Source organism: Schistocerca serialis, chromosome 3, assembly GCF_023864345.2.
Source record: "Schistocerca serialis cubense isolate TAMUIC-IGC-003099 chromosome 3, iqSchSeri2.2, whole genome shotgun sequence".
NCBI lineage: Eukaryota > Metazoa > Arthropoda > Insecta > Orthoptera > Acrididae > Schistocerca > Schistocerca serialis.
The window spans coordinates 160917152-160938601 of NC_064640.1; the positions used below are offsets into that span (position 1 = coordinate 160917152).

Here is a 21450-nt window from a genome sequence, read left to right on the forward strand (position 1 = left end):
AAATACAAACAAGTTCTAATGACAGGAGTACAAAAAAATAGCAATCTTAGTTATTTTCAATTTGTTGTTAGGTCATTAGGTATGGTATATTGCCTTGGGGAAGTACATATAATTTATCTCAACTACAGAAATTGCAGAAGAATGCTGTCGGATACATGTGTATGGCACAACAAAAAGAATCTTTTCATCCACTAGTTTGGAAACTGCAAAGTATAGCTGTTCCCTCCATATACATTTACAAAATTATAATCTTCCTATGCAGCAGACAAAAATTTTTTTAAGAAGAATCATTAACTCACACATACAACACAAGGAATAAAGAGTGTCACCAAACATGGTCTCTGTTTGGCTTCCTAAAAGCGAACAAGAGAGTGATAAAAAAAATTGGACATGGGATGGTGGTGAGGATTTAACCCAAGCCAAACACTGAGCAGTCTCTTACACTATTAGTTATGCAAGGAGAACAATGAGCACTAATTTTACCTGGCAGGTTGCTTTAATTTGCATGTGCAACAACCTGATTGGCTAACTTCAATGCTTAATAACTCAGAAAGGACACAATATATCAAATTTTTTCCTTTAAAGTTATTTCTCAGCACAACCTCCCCTACAACATATTTACAAGCTTTTCAGACTGTTTCTGACCACCATGTATAACAAATTCATGAGCAAAAACACATTCAATATGAAGTAAGAATTTTTTAAAACAAGGCTACAGCAAATTCTGTGGAGAAATGCTTCTATTCGGTAGAAGAATTCAGAGGTGGTTTGTGACGAAGCAAGCTGGGATAATTTTAATTCCCCTCTTGTTTTGCCATCTCCCTCTTTAAACTTGTTTTGTTACTTTTAACTATTTACCCCATTGGCATACATGAATATAATCTGCATTTTCATAAAAGAGTAAGGTTGGCCCTCAGTTTTAAAGAATGTAGCACCAGATCTAATTTTCTGCTTAGTTTTATGCATGTAGTTGATTTTCTAATTTATTTCAATTATTCCTAGTTAGTATCTTTTGTTATAGAGTGAAATCAGCAACTGTTTTGTAACTTAAATTCTATTGTTGACATATGAACAAATATAAATTCTGCACTAATTACAAACATTTGGAAGACGAAATGCTAGTATCTATTTGGCTCTATTCAAAAACATGTTAGCAAAGCCAGCTCTTAATTAATTCCAAAGTAATTGACAGTTTCATCAAAAGTATTGTTTGCATGACTATATTTGTTAATTTCATCATTTAAACAAATAATTCGGCTTACCCCTTGTAGTAGAAGAAACTGTTAAAAAGATGCAATTTTTCTATATATTTAGTTAATTTAATGAGTTAAGTTTTAATTGTAATTTCTGTAAATTAAACTTTGAAATATTGTAGCAGCATGTTGAGGTTCGCCTGCAAACTATTAACGAGGCTTATGGAAAGTTTAAACAATAGTGCACTGGTCATATTTATATAACTGAGTATTACTGGGGGATTGTGCAAAGTGAAAGTAAAAGTCAAGCGAAACACAGCTGTGCACCTGTAGGCTACATCATTTACTGTAGTCAGCGTCCAAATTACAAACCCCATTTTTCAGCCAGTGTAGCAACGCAGTACATTGACACCGAGAGCAACAAACGAAGAAACAAAGCAGGTGGAACCGCTACAGATGAAATGATAATTTGAGTAAGGGGAAATTTCAAGATAGATTTTTTTAATTGTACGTACATATAACAAAACTATTATCATTAGGATGCTGTTATGAACATCAGCTGTTCTGGTTATGATGAAATTTTACCACAATTTTGATGTGTCTTCTGTACCTGAATCATCCGATTTAGGATATGTATGATATGAGACTAACAAAGCACAATTCACAATGTTGTTTACCAGGGGTAGGATGCCAAACGGGTCAACTTGGAGCAGGAGAGGCACCGCAGGACGTTCCAATTTCCACTATCTATACTTTTACAAATGAATTCATAAAACTTTGTCAGCATGACCAGGAAGGATTCAGGAATCTCACTTTTAGCAGTGGAAGTTCAAAACATAACGAAATAATTTTTTTTACATGTGCAATTTCATCATTTTTTCCACTTACTATTTGCTGCATTTGTTGCTATTGGTACACTTTTCTTCATAAATAAGAGATTCTTTGATGAATTTTGCACAGCATACAAACCATACTTACAGGAGTAAGTAACTCTAGAATTTATTCAGTTTACGAAAAAATGAATGAGGTGTTACATTTTAAACTTCATGTTTACAAAAAACTCAAATTTTATAGTTAATTATCTCAATTTTTACCACAGTTTTTAATAGATTTGGAAAATTCTAGAGTTTCATACACCTGTAAGTATGGTTTGTATGCTATGCAGAATTCATTGAAGAATCTCTCTTACTCATGAAGAAAAGTGTACCTATAGCAGCAGCCAACAGTAAGTGAAAAAAATGATGAAATTTCGCATGTAAGAAAAAATATTTTATTGTGTTTTTTTAACTTCCACTGCTATGAGTGTGAATCCTGAACCCTTCCTGGTCATGCTGACAAAGTTCTGTGAATTTATTTGTAAAAGTATAGACAGTGGAAATTAAAATGTCCTGGGATGCTTCTCCTGCTCCAAGTCGGCCTGCTGTTTGATGTCCAACCCCCCCCCCCCCCCCCCCCATGTTCTTTGAGATGTGGTTTGTCTAATGCAACTAAGTGAAAGGCTGCTTGTCTTGCACAATACACATTGTGTTTCTTTTTATTTGTGAAGCGTTTGGGTTTGCAGACCAACTAAGTACATCTCCATGGTGGCACTAGTAAAATCACAAAAAGTAAGCAGAAATAAATAGTACTTTAACCTTACAAAACTTGTGTTATAAGTTGTTTCTCATCTAACAACAAGATAATAGTAAACAACAGCAATTTAATAACATATGTAATTATCATATAATGCAATTATTAGATACAAAACCAAACATGTATCACATATATTATAAAGAAGTGTAACATGTCTGGCACAATACAAACAGCATTTCACTTAGTAGTATATGACAAACTACATCTCAAAGAATATTGGCTCTTTGGGAGAGGGAGCATGGTTACATTTACACATCTAATGTAAGAATTTCTAAATTAACATTACTCATTTCATTTGACTCTGCTGCCATCACATTTTAAAATAACAGTAAATTTCTTATACACTTTTCTGATGAGCAGGAAATTTATATTTCAATTAAATCCATAACTTGGGTTGTATATTCATCTATATTCTCCCTCATTTATTGTTAGTGACTGAGTTCAAATGAAGCGCAAATATATACACCATTCTTTTAGATACGTTCAGAAAATTTCACTGATTACAGCAATAGTGGCAAAATCTGATCTAATTTGAACTCATGGCATGATAAGGCTTTCTGCTGTTGGGCATGACAAATATTGAAATGCAAACAGCTGTACAGATTGATATGATGTAAAATACAAAGTAGGGAAGTACATCTTATTTTCCATTTTTTAACTAAAAAAAAAAATCTTCAATTACTCATGATTTCAAGCAAAAATACCTGCTTCAAAAAGTGCGTTTGCATCTTGTTGGGCTGCTGTCTCATCCACATCTGTATTTTCATCCCTGTTTGCCTGTTTAATGAAATGAGAAAGGATATTATAAACAAAGGATTGATTTCTAAGAGCAACGGCCAAGATTTCAAAATAAATACAAATAAAAAAATCAATATTTGGCAATTTCTCATTAAGCATTATAGTAGCACAGACTTCAAACTGAATCAGTTCTTTCATTCTTGTGTGTGTACCCTGAAATTTTCTATCTCCTAGTTTCATTCTTGCAGATTACTACACCTGCTGTGTTATGGAATATTTTAATTTTTGAGTGTCAATTATTGAATCAATTAGTATTTACATACCACTGTACTTCAGTCTACTGCATTCAGATGCCACTGTGTCAGAATACAAATTGGATTCAAGACCAGCAATGGGGTTATCCATTTCATGTCTTATCTTCAAATAACGGATTTCATTTATACAGAATGTTTCACAGTCTTTCAAAAAAAATCATCTAGGGGTGATAGATCATGTCAGGGGGAGCAACCTTTGTTAGAGACAAAATGTTTGCCGGCACTGTCTGGCTGTGTTAAGTATCTTTTTGTTAATCTCATCGGCCCTGGGACAGCGAAATATCACCGAACTATCAGGGTCTACTGAACAGGTGTGCTGCATTTGCATACTACCTATGCCAGTAAACCACCAGAGTGATTTTCAAGAAGAAAACCTTAGGAATTAGTGTCTCTAGAGGAGAAAAATATTTTAGAAGTGAACCAGGAACTCTGCCTATCCCCCTTCATATGGGGCAGATGAATGGTTTATAGGCAACACACAATGCATATGAACACCTCTCAGGGGCACAACCAGTATTAAAAGATGCTAGTGTCACTGGGAAGCACTGGTGAACATTTTGTCTCTAACAAAAGTCATTCCCCATGGCATTCTATCACCCCTAGATGATTGATGCGAAGACTTTAAAACATGTATATCTTGACAATAACTGCACTGCATAATCTTTAAATTTCTTTAGTTTGCTTTTTCTTCCAAACAATCTTTCAGTGTGAATTGTATTGTTTTTACTGGTGTACAGTCTTTTCCAGAAATACTTCAGTTTTGTATAAGAAGATGTACTGGGGGTGGACAAAAATATGGGAATGCCAAAACCAAACCATGTTACCAAGCCTAATATGGTGTAGGAAAACCTTTGGCATTCAAAATAGCTTCCAGTCATCAAAACTGATAAATAAAGGTCCTGCAGATGCTCATGATGGAGGAGTGGCAAATGCGAAGCCAGCAAAGGACAAAGAAGTTCTTGCGAGATGCCCGCATGGAGGACCTTCACAAATCTGTGGTCTCCTTTACCCCCACAGTTTGGCAAAGGGAGTATGCCATTCCATATTCCAAACACTTAGAACTTAATGGAATAATACCAATCCAAGGCCCAATTTCAGAATACCAGTCTCAATAAGTGGCTTGCCAGTAACCAATTTGACCAACCTGTCAGCTAGTTCATTTCCCAGAATCCCAATGTGACCTGGAGTTCAGATGAAGACCACCGAGTGTCCAAATTGTTTGAGTGAGAAAAGTGAACCCTGGATAGTCAGGACCATGGGATGGCAAGGGTAACATTGGTTAAGGTCTTGTAAACAGCTAAAAGAGTCACAACAGATGAGGAAGGACTCGCTTGTGCAGGAACGAATATGCTCAGGAGCATGAGAGATAGCTACCAACTCCACAGCAGAAACACTGCAGCTGTCTGACAAGCAGCAGAGTTCATTGCATCCTGCATGAACATAAGCAAAGCCAGCAAGACTGTCAACCATTGAGCCATCAGTATAGACTACTTCCAAACCCCAAAACACACTGATAATGGAGAAAATTTGGTGACAGGGGCCTTCAGCATGAGCCGAGTCTTTTGAACCTCATGATAGGTCAAGGACAGACGTGTGGACAGGGGAAAACTGGAGTTCAGAAGAAAAAAAAAAGGACTGAAGGTGGATGGCAATCCTAACCCCAGACCTGGGCCACCATTGCAGGTAGTGAATCTCCTTATCTAGAAAGAGGAGATGGTACTTTGGGTGCTCTGGAGATCTGTGGAAGCATAACACACAAGCAATTAACTGTTTGTGCAGAACCTGCAATGGTGGAACCCCTGCCTCCACTAGGAGGCTGATCACACAGCTATTCCGAAAGGGACCAGTCTCCAGTTGTCACCCACAATGGTGTATTGAGTCCAGCACCTGTAATGCTGAAGGTTATCCCAAGCCGTATGTGAGACTCAAATAATCTAGGTGGGACTGGACCAATACTGTGTAGAGCCATATCAGAGCAGAGTGGAGTAATGCTCACCAGCATGTCTTCTAAGCACTCTCAAGCACAAAGGAAAGCCGACTGACATGCAGAAGAGGTTTTAATCAGTAGGGAACCAGAGTGTATCTTACTAAGTACATCAACTTCACGAAACTTATGTGATGGCCAGGGAGGGGAAGAACGAGGAAGCAAAAGTAACAGCAGAGAGAGAACTGTTCTCCAAATGCGAACATTTTTTGTTAGGCTTTACCATGACTGTTATTGACATTAAATGAAACTACAAGTTTACTGTTACCAGTCATTGTTGTTTTATCTCCACAACGTGTTTCAAAGGTTTAAACCTCCATCATCAGGTGGATTTACATTTGTTAGTATGACATGCGTCTGTGTGTTGTGTTATGATTTTTTGGAGGAACTTGTGGCACTGTCTCTTGTGGTTAGAGGTCCCTTCCACTGCTGTAACACATTGCATGTACTGTATACTGTCATATTTTGTAAACAAAAATGGCATTGGGAAAATAGCTGGGAGCAGGAGGGGGAGGAGCTCAAATGGAAAGAAGTGGGTATGGCGATGAGTGGATGGCAGAAGTGGTGATGATTTGTGGCTTTGCACATGGGGCACAAGCACAACACTCGCAATCTGAGTCATTGTTTCCAGACTTGATCATGGTCCTCTGCTTTGGAGGCAAGTGGAGTGTCTCAAACAAAGGCTTTGTTGACTCTGTGGTGGTTTCTACTGCCGATTTCTGAAACTTCTAGCTACAAATAGGCCTGACCTTATGAGTGGTGTCAGTATAAGACAAGGATCAGTGATCATGATATCATAGCAATGGTGGTTACAAAAGTTAATAAAACTACCAATACAGCCAGGACAACACTTTTGCTACAAAGAGCAGATAAGCAGTTGTTAGCATATCACTTAGACAATGAATGAGTACAGGTATGATGAATGTGGAGGAATTACAGGCAAAGTTTAAGCACATTGTAAATCACGCTCTGGAGAAGTATGTACCGAGTCAGCAGATTAAGCACTGGAAAGACCCATCGTGATTTAATAACAAAATTCGGGAAATGCTGATGAAGCAAAGGCTGCTGCACTCTCAGTTCAAAAGACAACGCACAAATGACGATAGGCAAAAGTAAGTAGAGTTTCATGCGTCTGTTAAGAGATCAATGTGCGAGGCATGCAACAACTACCACCATCATAACTTAGCAAAAGAGCTTGCTGAAAACCCGACAAAATTCTAGTCCCTTGTAAAACAGCTAAGCGGTTATAAGGATTCTATCCATTCACTTGTTGACCAGCCTGGTGTGGCAATCGAAGGTAGCAAAAGGAAACCTGAAGTTTTCAATTTCATGTTTAAGAAATTGTTCACACAGGAGAATGGTACAAACATACCTTAATTTGACTAACACATAAATTCCCATAAGAAGGATTTAGTAATAGGGGGCCCTGGTGTAGAGAAGCAACTGAAAGAGTTGAAAACAAGAAAGTTGTCAGGTCCAGATGGAATCACAATTCAGGTTTATGAAGAGTAGTCTACAGCACTGGTCTCTTATTTAGCTTGCATTTATCACTAATCTCTTGCCCAGCACAGCATCCCGAGAGACTGGCAAAAAGTGTAGTTGACTCCTGTATACACTATGTGATCAAAAGTATCCGGACACCTGGCTGAAAATGAATTAAAAGTTCGTGGCGCCCTCCATTGGTAACGCTGGAATTCAATATGGTGTTCCCCATGCTTAGCCTTGATGACTGTGTCCACTCTCACAGGCATACGTTCAGTCAGGTGCTGGAAGGTTTCTTGGGGAATGGCAGCCCATTCTTCATGGAGTAGTACACTGATGAGAGATATCAATGTTCGTCGGTGAGGCCTGGCACGAAGTCGGCGTTCCAAAACATTCCAAAGGTGTTCTATAGGATTCAAGTCAGGACAGTCATTACAGGGATGTTATTGTCATGTAACCACTCTGCTTCAGGTCGTGCATTCCCCGAATTGCTCTTCAACAGTGGGAAGCAAGAACGTGCTTAAAACATAAATGTAGGCCTGTGCTGTGATAGTGCCATGCAGAACTACAAGGGGTGCAAGCCCCATCCATGAAAAACACGATCACACCATAACACCACTGCCTCCGAATTTTACTGTTTCCACTACACATGCTGGCAGATGATGTTCACCGGGCATTCGCCATACCCACACCCAGCCATCATATCGCCACATTGTGTACCGTGATTCATCATGCCACACAACGTTTTACCACTGTTCCATCATCCAATGTTTATGCTCCTTACACCAAGCGAGGCGTCATTTGGCATTTACTGGCGTGATGTACAGCTTATGAGCACCCGCTCGACCGTGAAATCCAAGTTTTCTCACCTCCCTCCTAACTGTCATAGTACTTGCAGTGGATCCTGATGCAGTTTGGAGTTCCTGTGTGATTGACTGGATAGATGTCTGTCTATTACACATTATGACCCTCTTCAACTGTCGGCGGTGTCAGTCAGTCAACAGACGAGGTCGACCTGTACACTTTTGTGTTGTATGTGTCCTTTCGCATTTCCACTTCACTATCACATTGGAAACAGTGGACCTAGGGATGTTTAGAAGTGTGGAAATCTCACGTACAGATGTACGACACCAGTGACACCTAATAACATGACGACATTCAAAGTTCACGAGTTCCACAGAGTGCCCCATTCTGCTCTCTTACGATGTCTAATGACTACTGAGGTCGCTGTTATGGAATACCTGGCAGTAGGTGGCAAGGATTTGGAAAGCATTGCTTGTCTGAAAATCAGATAGCCCTTTTCTCAAAATATCCTGCGAACTATGGCCTAAGAGCAACAGGCAGATTCCACATTTCGAGATCTGAAAAGCATTTGACATGGTGCCCCACTGCAGACTGTTAATGAAGGTATGAGCATACAGAATAGGATCCCAGGTATGTGAGTGGCTCAAAGACTTCTAAAGTAGTAGAACCTAGTATGTTGCTCTAGACAGAGGGTGTTCATCAGAGACAGGAGTATTTTCAGGAGTGACATAGGAAAGTGTGATACGACCAGTATTATTCTCTGTTGACATAAATGATCTGAAGGAGAGGGTGAGTAGCAATCTCTGACTTTATTGATGACGGTGTAGTTTATGGGGAAGTATTGCTGTTGAGCGACTAGTTTCTAGTTTTTATAATGAAAAGCAGCTAGTTACAAAAGTAGAAACCTGCAAGTTAATGCAAATGAATAGGAAAAAACAACCCCGTAATGTTTGACTACAGTGCTGCTCAACATCACACTGATTGAATATCTAGGCATAACATTGGGAAGCGATATGAAATCAAACGAGCTTGTAAGGACTATAATAGCGAATGCAAATGGTCGACTCTGGTTTATTAGGAGAATTTTAGCTTAATTTTTTTGCAATCTGTAGAGAGAGCGCATATAGAACACCAGTGTGACATTCTTGAATACTGCTCGACTGTCTGGATCCCCACCAGGTCAAATTAAAGAAAAACATCTAAACAGTTCAAAAGGTGGGCTGCTAGATTTGTTACTAGCATGTTCAATCATCATACAAGTATTTTGGGAATTCAAATGGAAATCCCTGGCATGAAAGTAACATTCTATAGTGACCCAGAACCACGTTCCGACACCGACGAAGTCTATCAGAGCTACAGATTGCACTGTAATGATAAGGTCTATTAAAGTGCAAGGGGGATTTGTCCAGTGCATGCCTGGAGGTGTCAGTCATATGGCATCATCTGTAAATACATTTACTGATCGAGCAAAATTTACAAAGGTATGGCTTCTTCAAAGCTGCAGGTAGTGGCGGGACATGGGTGCACGTCCCACGAAGGAATGCTGACGCCCTGCCAGCATGTTGTGACATCACAGCCACAGGTCAGTGGCTCAGATGTGTGTGGTGCTGCTGACAATAGCGGGCGAGTTGGGTGTAACCTGCCAGATGTATTGCAGTGACCCAGATTGGCTACCGTCTCAGCGCTCTCAAACACAGCTCTGTCATGCACTTATGTGGAATCTACGAACTGTGGTCCTAGATGCTGGTTGTTGTGCAGAGAAGCTCTGGTCACCCAGTATGGATCAACCAAGGCTGCAGCAGATGCTCTCGAGTTGGCCAGGAGGGTGCACAGATGCACCATGGCTGGTCTGTGTGAAGATGGCAGTTTGTAGATCAACCCCAATGACTGAACGGGTGGGGGGGGTGGGGGGGGGTAGGTTGCACACCGGCCTTCTCATTGGCGATGACCCAGTAGGCAGCACTGGCTGGACACGGCTATGGTATGCATCACTGATCACTGTTGGCTGCCTCAGTGTGCAAGTTGGCAAGCAGGTAGCAGGCTGGCCACAATCAAACAGTTCATCGTGATTTCTCAGAAACTCATTAGACCACCATTCCCTTTGGTTCTTAGAAAAGAACAGAATGGTAGTATGACAGGATGCGTTCTTGTGCTCCAAAAGCTGCACTATTTATAGAGTCTGAGCCTCGCCTACAACATTGAGGCTCTGGACACATGAGTATATTTGTCCACATTTATCAGACCTGTCAGCACTTCTTACCTCACTCTGGTAATTTCAATAATGATTGCAGGCCATCAAGCTCAGTCTGTCAATGTTTGCCTTTGTAGCAGTGCTCAGATGCGGAGTCACTAAGTGCTTTCTTACAGTGTCTTGCTAAGCAGTACAGCACTGTATGCATTTCTGTCTGGTTCAGCTCTGACTTATTCCATTCCAGGCTCACCAGGTGGACGTTAAATAAAATTTTTAAGCCTGTGCAACCAAATTATTCTGCTGTGCACCAAGTCTTTTTGGGGAACATTGGTGAGAAAATTTAGTGACATGGCATTTGAAGCTGACTGTAGAATGATTCTACTGCCATTAACATTCATTTCGAATAAATGCCACAAAGGAAAGATAAGAGAAATTAGGGCTTGTATGGGAGAATACAGACAGTCTTTTTCCCTTCACTCAATTTGTGGGTGGAATGAGAAAAGAAATGACCAGCAGTGTTACAAAGTACACTCCACTGTGCACCATGCAGTGGTTTGCCAAGTATGTATGTAGATGTAGATGTACACTTACACCAAGAATTGCATGAGAATTACTTCCAGAATTATGTACATTTCTGTCAGTGACCATAGCAACAAATTCTTGTAAACTATAACTGCTACTCAAATGTTCCTTTGCCTTCAGCAGGAGATGTTAATGTGTTAACAGTTTTTACAGTGCGAGGTGCTGCACAAGGGATATTTTTTGTGAATGTTGTTCAACCTTGTTGGCCAATGGGGTGGTGTACGGAGCGTGTGATGCTTCTGGCACGATCACACAAGGGACTGCTCAGAGGCACAGCTCTCTCCTATACACCAGCACTTGTCCTGTTACCACACTCCTTTTCTGCATACCCAAGCCACGAGTTAGATTTCCATGTGCTGTACTTTTGGTTCCTGTGGTTGCCTCTCCCCTTCTCCAGATGTATATCCTCTTAGTGACAAAAGAAATAAGCATGTCATTTCTTATTAAAAGTAGATTTCAACACCACAAATCCTACATAACCTTACACAGTTAACAGTAATTGAACATGGCAAATATGTAAATTCTGACATTTCAATTTTTGCTGTGATTTTTTGCGTTTATACTTCAAGAAAGCCACTGCATTCCTGAGGGTGATATATACCATAAAAACATTGAAAGACTAAAAAATTAAGAGCTCCACAAGCAATGCATGAAGGCATATATGCCACAGTCACATTTTTGGTGCGAATATTGTTAGGAAAAGGAACCATGTTAACATTGCTAAGTACCTTGCGATATGGCTACAATTTTTGTGGTAAACCAAACACACCTGCGAATTTTCTTGAAAGCTGGAGCCTTCAATCAATTAAGGATCCAGGCATCAGTTACATTACTTCCATTTGTGATTTACATTTTCTGTGCAATGACAAATGGCACATCTGTAATGGGTGAATTTAATTCTTCACCTGTCAGTGAAAGTATGTATTGTAAGGTTGAGAGAACAGCCTAGACTTCAGCAGAATTGCTTTTAATTAACACTTCAATATTCTGTTTTTATGGGCAACCAGGCCATCGTGTGAGGCAGGATAGCTTTGCCCAATCCACACGCGAATAATATACAGAAATGCCTCAACTTTTCCATATGGTCAGAAAACTTAGTCCAAAACCTGATGATTGGTATCTTTTGTGGGCTTTCCCACTTTTGTGGTGGTTGTGTACACATTATTGTTTTACTTGAGCACTGCCTTTGCTGCTGACTTCTTGGAGAAGAACAAAAACTGTTGGTAGCTGTTTTCCAACCATTGGGCTGTTTGCAACTGTGCATGCTTGTCAGTACAAAACAACTATCGCAATGGAGGACTGAAGTGACAAGCAGAGGATCCACTAGAGCTAAATATAAAATTAGCCATTTTTTTTTTTTTACAGAGGCTAGAAACAATGGATGTGCAGTTACTACACAACCAAAGTAACAGTGGGCAGCAGCCTCATTTCTGGGGGAAGTTTTGAATACAAAGCCTTAAACACCGGGACCAATTCTTTCAAAAGGAAAAATGGAATTTGACAGTGCCTTGTCACCAAATACATAAGTACCCAAGACAAGTGCACATTTGATGAATTATTGGGAATAGCAAGATTGTTTCAACTTTAAACTTCCACTAAAATTCCTCACTTCACCCTCGATTTCATTGTAAGTAAGCATTGAACAGAATGTGGGTATCACATCTCTCGTAAGACAACACTGTTTTGAGGTGAGAAAGTTAAAGAAATAGCTGTAGGCCAACTAAAACAAAGAAATTCATCATCAAATTTTGGAAAAAGTTTTCTACTTTATGTAAAAATGGAGCTGTTTCTGTACATTGTTGACTTGCAGGATCGGCAAAGCTCGCTCTCCTTATACAATAGACTGGTTATTCATGAAACCATAATATCACCTTGTTCATTAAAAGTAATTCCACTGAAGTGTATGCTGTTTTGTCAAGCCTACAACATATGATTATACTGACAAGTGAAGCATTATGTTCATTCACAACAAAAGTGCCCTGTTCTCATCGCACAGCAAATGGAAATCACAAGTAGAAGTGATGCAATAAATAAAATAAAAACTTAGATTCATAATCAGTTGTTGGTTCCAGCTTTTGAGCAAATGGTTTGATCTGCTTGGTTTGTGGCAAAATTATCACCAGATGGTGAGGTATTTAGCAGCATTAATGAGGTTGCTTTTCCTAGTTACAATCACACTAGAAACTGTGATTGTGACATATGAGCCTTCACTCACTGCCCGTGGTGCTCCGAATTTTAATGCTTTGAATGTTTTAATGATATGCTAGCGTGTGTGTTTGGATCTTATGAGCATTCAATGCCGAGGTCATCAGCACCCTTACACTCATTAAAAAACTGATGTGGAGATAAACTCTAAAACTGTTGCACACTCATGCACTCTAAATTACCACAGGGTCATCACTTCACATGTGCTGAAACAACTTAGAAAGAGGGAAAGAAGCTGTAGATGAAATTAAAACTCAGAGAAAACAAAACACAGAAGAGCTAAAGGAAAGCACAGGGAAATGTGACTGGCTGACCACTTACAAAAAAACTTGGGTGAGCAAGTCACCCTGTTGATACATTAAAACTATCTCCCTAAAATCTTGGGAAAAATGATGGACAATCCACAAAACTTTAAAACTTGAACCACATTTGTTTGGACGTTACATAAAATAGAGTGCAGATCCATCAGCAAAATCCGCCACAGCCCACTGGTTGGAAAATAAAACACAGTGCAATAAAATGTGGCACACACTTATCTGCATGGCTCAAGCACCACACATTGGAGGGCCCTCTCGGAAGACTAGTAAGAAGGCTGGAAAGATGTACGCCACAGTCGAGTTGTGGGCATTACTACACAGAACTTATTGTCTGTCACTTCCAGCCACTCGTCTTCCCATTGACACATGACTTTGTACCTCAACAGTGAGGTGATAGCATGCAGGGGGATGGTACACTGAAATGATTGAGGATCACTACACGCCTCCTTGGCTGCTAGATCTGCCCTTTTGTTCCCTGCAAGACCCATGTGTCCTGGTATGCAGCAGAATGACACCTTCCCCACCTGTTGTAGTTGGCAAAGGGCGTCCTGGATTACTTGACCCACTGGGTACAAATGTTGGAGACAGTGAAGCGAACTCAAGGAATCAGAACAGACGAATTTAGCACTGGAAGACCATCTCATCTGCTCCAGTGTCGCAAGATTGCATATATTCCTGTGTCAAAGACAGTAAATTCTTGATGCAGGTGGACCTTGAGGACACAATCTGGGAAAATGACAGAGCAACCAACAGAGCCGTGCAGTATCACGAGTCTCAGAATTGTTGGATCTGAAGTGCAATTTTCCCCTCTCTACAGTATCACCGTAGTGACAAAACGCTGATCCTGGCTGGCATTAGCAGCAGTTTTTGCAAAATTCTCCGCCAGCATCTGAGAGATGGCTCCAGGTGCTGTTATTGATAAACAACTGCATTTACCAGAAAGCCTCCTGAAGTCTTCTCATTTTCGTAGAACAAGTGGAATGGTTGACAGAGTCCAGGAATGCTTGCCATGACCTTTTCTTGCTCTCCTTAATTATGCATAAAGCCTTGGCTTTTGTGACTCTGCTGTAGTGTGGCATTTAACATGTTGAAGAGCCGTACACCTGTCCCACACGACTGAACAGCACTCACCTGTCAACCAAGGTACATGTCACCTCTCAAGATGACCCGAGGACTTTGGGATGGATAAGTCAGTGGCATCATGGATCAGTCATGTGATGTGGTCCATCCATTTCTGGATGCTGTTGCAATGTTCAAACACAGCCAGCTGGCTGAACAGCACCCAGTTAGTGCTGCCGACCATCCATCTTGGCGGCTTCTCTTCAGGTAGTGCTCCATCCAGTAGATGAATGAGGAGTGGGAAGCAGTCACTGGAATGAAGGTCATCAATGACCTCCCATTGAACAGTCAGAGGGCTGGAGAGCAGAAAGAGAGGTCGATGGCTGAAAATGACCCACTAGCAGTGCAGAAATGAGGGAGTACCTGTGTTGAGTATGCACAGCTCATTAGACATCATGAGGCTCTCCAAAATCTGGCCCCCAAGGCAAGTAGAGGTCGAGCTCCACAAGACACGATGGGCACTGAAGTCTCCCAACAGAAGAAATGGTCGTGGGAGTTGTCCCACAAGATCTACGAGAGCCTCACAGTCTTTTACATCTTGTGGAGGTAGATACAGAGAGCAAACAGTGATCATCTGACACCATGAATTTTGACAGCAACTGCTTGCAGGTCAACAGCCAGGGAGAGAGCAGTGGAGGGGTGCACGTTACTGACAAACACAGCTCTGTCCCCAGTCAAGTCGTCCTTTCGGTGAAGGATATAGCCACATAGCATAGAGGTGTCAGTGGCTTTAAAATGTGTTTCCTGCAAACACAGGCATAGGGGGCATTCCTACACTAGCAGTTTTAGTTCTATATGGGTTCTGAACCCACTAAAGTTCCACTGTAATACGGGAGCCATCTATCACTAGGGCTGCACTTTCACCCTGTCTTTCCACTGGAGAAGGGAGCCCGTAATGGGTGGGGCCTCAATCTTGGGGCAAGATGATTGCCCCAGTTCGACATCAAGGTCCATTAGTTCCACCAGAGTCCAGAGTGATGCCAGATAGTATGACATTAACATTGCCTAACTGTTTATTTCCCCAACTCCGTTGGTGTTGGATACTTGGCTTTTGATTTTTTTGTCCTGGGTATACTTCAGAGCCAAAACCGGGGCAGTGGTAGTGAGACCACTGGACAAGACCTGAGGACAAACTAAATTTTTGGAGGAGCAGGGAGCTCTACGACATTAGCGACAACAGACTTGACTGATGTTTTGGGAGGAAGGGTAGGCTTTGAAGGAATCGCGGTGGCACAAGTGCACTGGCAAATACAGGTGCTAGTGCTGACACTAGCATCCTCCATTTGGGTAGCTGCATTGGCCTTCTGAACTGGTTGTTTAAGAGCAGACGAAAAGGAGGTAGCAAACTCTGGGGGTTTCATGGCTTTATCAATATTTCTGGCCTCTCCATATGAGATATCTTTATTTGTCTTAATTTTCTGTATCTTCTTTTCTTCAAGAAAGACACTGCAGTCCCTAATCCAGACAGGGTGATCGTCAGAGCACTTTGGAGATGAACAACCAGCACCTTCATGGACAACCTTATCACATTTCCAAGTTGCTGCTCTCTTAAAATCTGAGGTGGTGTGCCCAAAGCACTGGCATGTATAACAGCGCATTGGGTTAGGAAAATAAGGCTACATGGTGAGGTGGGAGGAAACCAGCCTTAACGTGCTCTGGAAGCTTTGTGCTGCTGAAAGTCAGTATCAATGAGTCCAGTTTCACAAGATAACCATCCACCCATTTCATTATGTTATGTACATCAATGACACCTGCTGGGACCACTCAGCTTTTACTTCTTCTTGGGGAATGTCAACCAGAGCCCCGCAAGTCACAACACCTTTGCTATATTTCACAGTGTTGTGCAGTTCCCTTTCTATTGCATACTGCCCAAAGCACTGAGCTACCTGAATGTTCTTCACTTGTTAGGAATTAGATGTTTCTACCAGCAGGGGGCCATTTGACAAGCGTTTGACAGGTTTTAAACTTCCATCAATTCCCTCTAAACCTTTTTGTTTGTTCAAAGGTCACACTTTCTCAAACCTCCTCTCTTTCCATTTGGTTATAAGAAATAAATGCTGGCCACCAGTATACCTTCTGTTACTCAATACTGACAATGTCTGTGTAATTCTGAAGTCTGGAGCACTGGCTACGCAAGCCCTCTAGTTTGAATGAGTGCTGGTATCCACCAGCAGCCCACCCTTTCCTCTGGAAGGAGGAAGAGAAGATTTCGAAGGATCCATGCTGGTCCCATGAGTAGACAGGGAAATAAGTGTCCACTCAGACAGAGCCCCACATGCCTGTGTAAGCCTTATACAACTGATGTGTGGCAGTTTTCCAAAACGTTGCCAGCGACAACTGTTCCACCCCACCAGTGTGCAACACACCTTGAGATCAAGGGTTTTTTATGGAGGCTTATACCATCCTCGCAATCCAGGCGGTCAAGCCATGATCCCCATTCCCTGAGACACACAACATTCCACTGCCATGATGCATGGTGGTTGCTGAAGCATGCCCAGAGCTTACAGTGACAGAGGACTGGTGGCATTTACCAGTCCCCAGCTCAGGAACCCTAGGATCACCATGCCTGTACCCAGCAAAGGAATGCTGAGCCCCTGACATGATATGCTACCAACTACCCAGCACTGCATGGGTATGTGCTCGTTCTAATTTTCTTGTAGTCCATCTCCACCTCTTCCACCCCCGTACCTCCTCCACTCCCCTCCCTCTCTGTCCACCTGCTCCACCCATCCCCTTCCTCCCCCCCCCCCCCCTCACACTATCCCTCCCTCTATTTCTTACCAAGCTGAATGCTACGTTTATGTGAATACATGATATGTTTTTGAACATTTCTTGAGGAGAGGAAGCAGATTACGAAATTAAAAATACAGGGCGGTTTTAAAAAAATACATACTGCTGTTCATACCTTCCTCTCGAACAAAGATACAAGAATGGTAATAGTGTTGGTTAATGCTTTCATGGTAGCTAAACAACACTTCCTTGATACATTTATTATTTTGCTTCTGGACAAAAAAGTTATCTGGGGTGGCCAAGATAAGTTATCTAGTGGATAACGTCAGAAGCTCTATGAGGCTTTTCATGGACATTGCTATCATCCATTGAAGGTTGGAAAGTCAGAAGTCTCTAGCATTTTGCAAGAAGACCTGCAGAAGATAGGTAGCTGGTACGGGACTGGCAATTTATTCGTAAGGGAAATGAGTTTTATGCACTGCACATAAATAGGCAAAGAGATCTGTAACTATTTCATTACGCTATTGGCAAAAGAATGAATGAAAATAATAACTACTGCGAAACACCTAGGAGTATCTGTCTGAAGTGACCTAAAGTGGAATGACCACATGAAACTAATTGTGAGAAAAGCAGCTGCCAGGTTGAGATTCATTGGGAGGGGGGGGGGGGGGGGTCCACACCACTTTTTTGCCTGATTATTAGATATTATTCATCAGTATTGAACCCTTACCAGCTAGGATTGAAAAAAAAAAAAAAAAAAAGAGTGAGGAAGTCCAATGAAGAACAGAAAATTTCATCATGGGATTGTTTACCAAGCACAAGAGCATTACAGAAATGTTCAACACAAGACATTTTAATATAGGTACTGTGTACCAGAGATACGTTTACTGTTGATATTCTGAGTGTGACCATTTCAATTCAAAAGGAGTCAAGCAACATTTTACTTCCTCCCACTTATATCTCACGAACTGACCGCAACAAGATAATCAGAGAAATTAGAGCTCCTATGGAGGTTTATCAATAGTTTCTTTCCCACCCAGCATTTGTGAATGGATCACAGAAATGGGAAAATCACAGTGGTGCTAGAAACACCCTCTGCCACACAACATAAAGTGTGCACGCAGAACTGAAAATTAATTTATATGCCAGTCTTATTATTCTCAAAGTGTCACAATGAGACTAGTAAAAAATTTTATGTCTCTGTGTATGTGTCGTGTGGGTGCCCAACTCCCACTACAAGGATACATTGCTCAGACAAATTTCTTTGCAACACAGTGCAATTTAATGCTTATTTTTGATTTTTAACAGTTCAAACTGACACTTTCACCTCTTCCCAAGACATCCAGTCAAAATTACCAAAAACTTCAATAGTTGGTTTTCCTGTTTCCTTGCGAAAATGGAAAGAAGATCAGGATTTAATGTCCTGTCAATGGAAAGGTCATTATAGATGGAGAAAAAGCTCCAATTGGAAAAGAATAGGAAAAGAAATTGGTTGTACCATTTTCAAAGAAACGATGTCAGCATTTGCCCAATGCAATTCCTGGAAAACCCAAATCTAGGCAACGAAACTGCAGTCGTCCTAAAAACGAGTTTCATATCTTCCCATTGCACTATCTCTCTCAGTTCCTATTCAGACATGACCTACTCTAAAGAACTATTTAATATAGTTGCGTTAATGCTGTGGCAAAGAACATTGTTACAGTATATCACTCCATATTTTAGCTCCTCCTGTGGGCATTTCCAAGAATTAAGTCTAACCTATCTAGATCACTATCGCAATTCACAGCTGTGAATAATGAATTGTGAGGGTGATCTAAATAGCTTACAGTTACTTTTTAAACTTCATTATAAACTACATGATTAGCAGTGATAGAGATTTCTCTTTCTGCATATTTTTATGACTCCAATTATGGAAAGTACTCAAAGTCTTTGACAGTTATGTCAGCAGTCATTTTCTCATCATATTCTTTTCACTTTTAAGATCATTTAATTATTTCAATGGTGAACTCAAAATTCAAAAAGCAGATTACTGATTGACACATTCTAAAATATTACCAATGTACTCACCATACAGAGAGATACAAGGAAACGCTTGAAGTGTCCTGAGGTGTCATCTTTTAAATCATGTTCCAGGGTTCTTCCATATACTGAAAGAGTATAGAATTACATGTATATAAAAACTAATACACTGGACATTATAATAAATATAAGAAAAATCAACATGTACACAATGTTACACATGAAATGCATATAAAAATAAATTCAAAGTTCAACACTTGCAAGAATGACAGACTTTTAACTGCTGTGTTATCTTGTTAAAAATGAATTGTCTGACATGGAAGCCCTCTGTCAGCAGCTGACAGTTAATCATTAGTTCTGCAAGGGATCACAGTTTCACATGAGGCTCAGGAGCCCAACACATTACTTCATGGTCACACACATCTTCATTATTTTAATTATGTCCTGTATTATTCTGAAGGCCTTAACCCTCCAAAGAGCCAGAAACAATAAAAGGTTATTTATTGAACCTGAGAAATCTCTAACTGTGATGACATGCAAATATGAGACTGTCATACATTTTGAAGGTCACAAAATTACAAAATGTAAGGATTACATTAAACATTTAATAAAATAATACTAATTATTCACACACACACACACACACACACACACACACACACACACACACACACACACCCCATGGCTATGAGTGGTTATGTTAATATGAAAAATAGATACTGCATAGAGTACTTGTTCACATATCATTATGTATAAGTGTACACTGTTTGCATCTGGTACTCTAAGCCTTTTACAGAAAAGAACAAGCATTTCTGCAACAAGAAACACAGTACTCAGTTCATCAAATGTGTAGTACAAGCTACATAGACTATTTATTACCTTTCACCTGTAAATAACCTATTTAAGTGTGTCATCTATCCATACATCCAAGAAACTTCATCACTATAAAACAATAACTGACTATGTGACCATTTCTAATGGTGACACACAATAAGCATAAAGTCATGGTGATGAAACTATACTTAGTAACAGTTTTGTTTAACTAACTCATAAGGTTTGTGACTGTTGTCCCATTGCGTTGGTGTCAGCTTCAAAGATAATTGGTCCACACAATATGAAAACTAGTGTCATGTGAGCTGACAGATACATTTGACATTAAGGTGCCTATTATGCAATACTTCCCTAATGTGCTGTACCTCTACTTTGCTGAACTCTGGTGGAGATTTTTTAAAAAAAAGTCTAGCACGTTCAAGGATGACATAGTGCCGAGTACATCATTGTTGAGCTAGACAGAGTGTGTAGAGGCCATTATAAAATTTATAATGTAGGAAGTTTTTGTGGCATTGGTGCTAAGTAAATATTTGTGTTCAGAGTTAAGTGGATATTACTGTACTCTTATTGTTGGTTTTGTGATGGAATTACCTATAATTATTGACAATTATGTTTTTTTCAAAGTAACATTGTTAGCAGAGCAAGACTTGTTTGTGCAACATGGCGTGATTTCAAATATGTGATAGTGTCGCATATTAAGGTACCTATCGCATATTGGGGAACTACTCCTCCCAGAATTTCTTATACATAGCTTATACAATAACACAATAAAAAGACAACATTTTTTACATTTATTATAGTAAAATAATAAAATTTGTGTTTACTTTTATTTTATTTAAATACCATGAATGGGGAGTCTTTGAATGGTCCTGCAAGTGGAAACTAGGCAAGTTTTCTGGACCTTCTTACTCTGGCAGCATTTCATTCATAAGATAATCAATATTCCTCCATATTTAAAGAACTAAATTCATCGTATTTATAAAAAATAATATATCAAATAAAATTAGAACAGTTTAAGTGTTATGGCGACTATTCCTAATTACTGCACATACTCTGTGTAGGTGGCATTGGCACCTAGAAGGAAACCTGAGATAAAGAAGCCATGGTTTGTGCCATTACATGTGTGACGAACAGCAAGATCGAGCACTTAAAAGACTTAAAACTTTTTGCTGATCAAAACACAGGCTGGAAAGGCACTTTAAGAATAAAATTCTTACATCTGAGGAGTTAATGGAGGTTCATTTTGGTAGGCCTGTTTTGTCACCTCAACTGAAGATGATCTTATGAAATACTGCCTTGCAATGGAAGA

The 21450-nt window shown here is 40.2% G+C and overlaps 1 protein-coding gene across 4 annotated transcripts in view; it reads right to left on the reverse strand.

Annotated features, from left to right (window-relative positions):
• LOC126469868 (annexin B9-like) overlaps positions 1-21450 on the reverse strand; it is a 93084-nt gene that overhangs the window by 44547 nt on the left and 27087 nt on the right. For all 4 annotated transcript variants that reach the window (XM_050097185.1, XM_050097186.1, XM_050097184.1 and 1 more), the window contains exons 5-6: positions 19359-19438; positions 3530-3602 (exon numbers count right to left, since the gene is read on the reverse strand). In XM_050097185.1, the coding sequence (XP_049953142.1) occupies positions 3530-3602; positions 19359-19438 (153 nt within the window). The remainder of the gene's footprint in view (positions 1-3529; positions 3603-19358; positions 19439-21450) is intronic.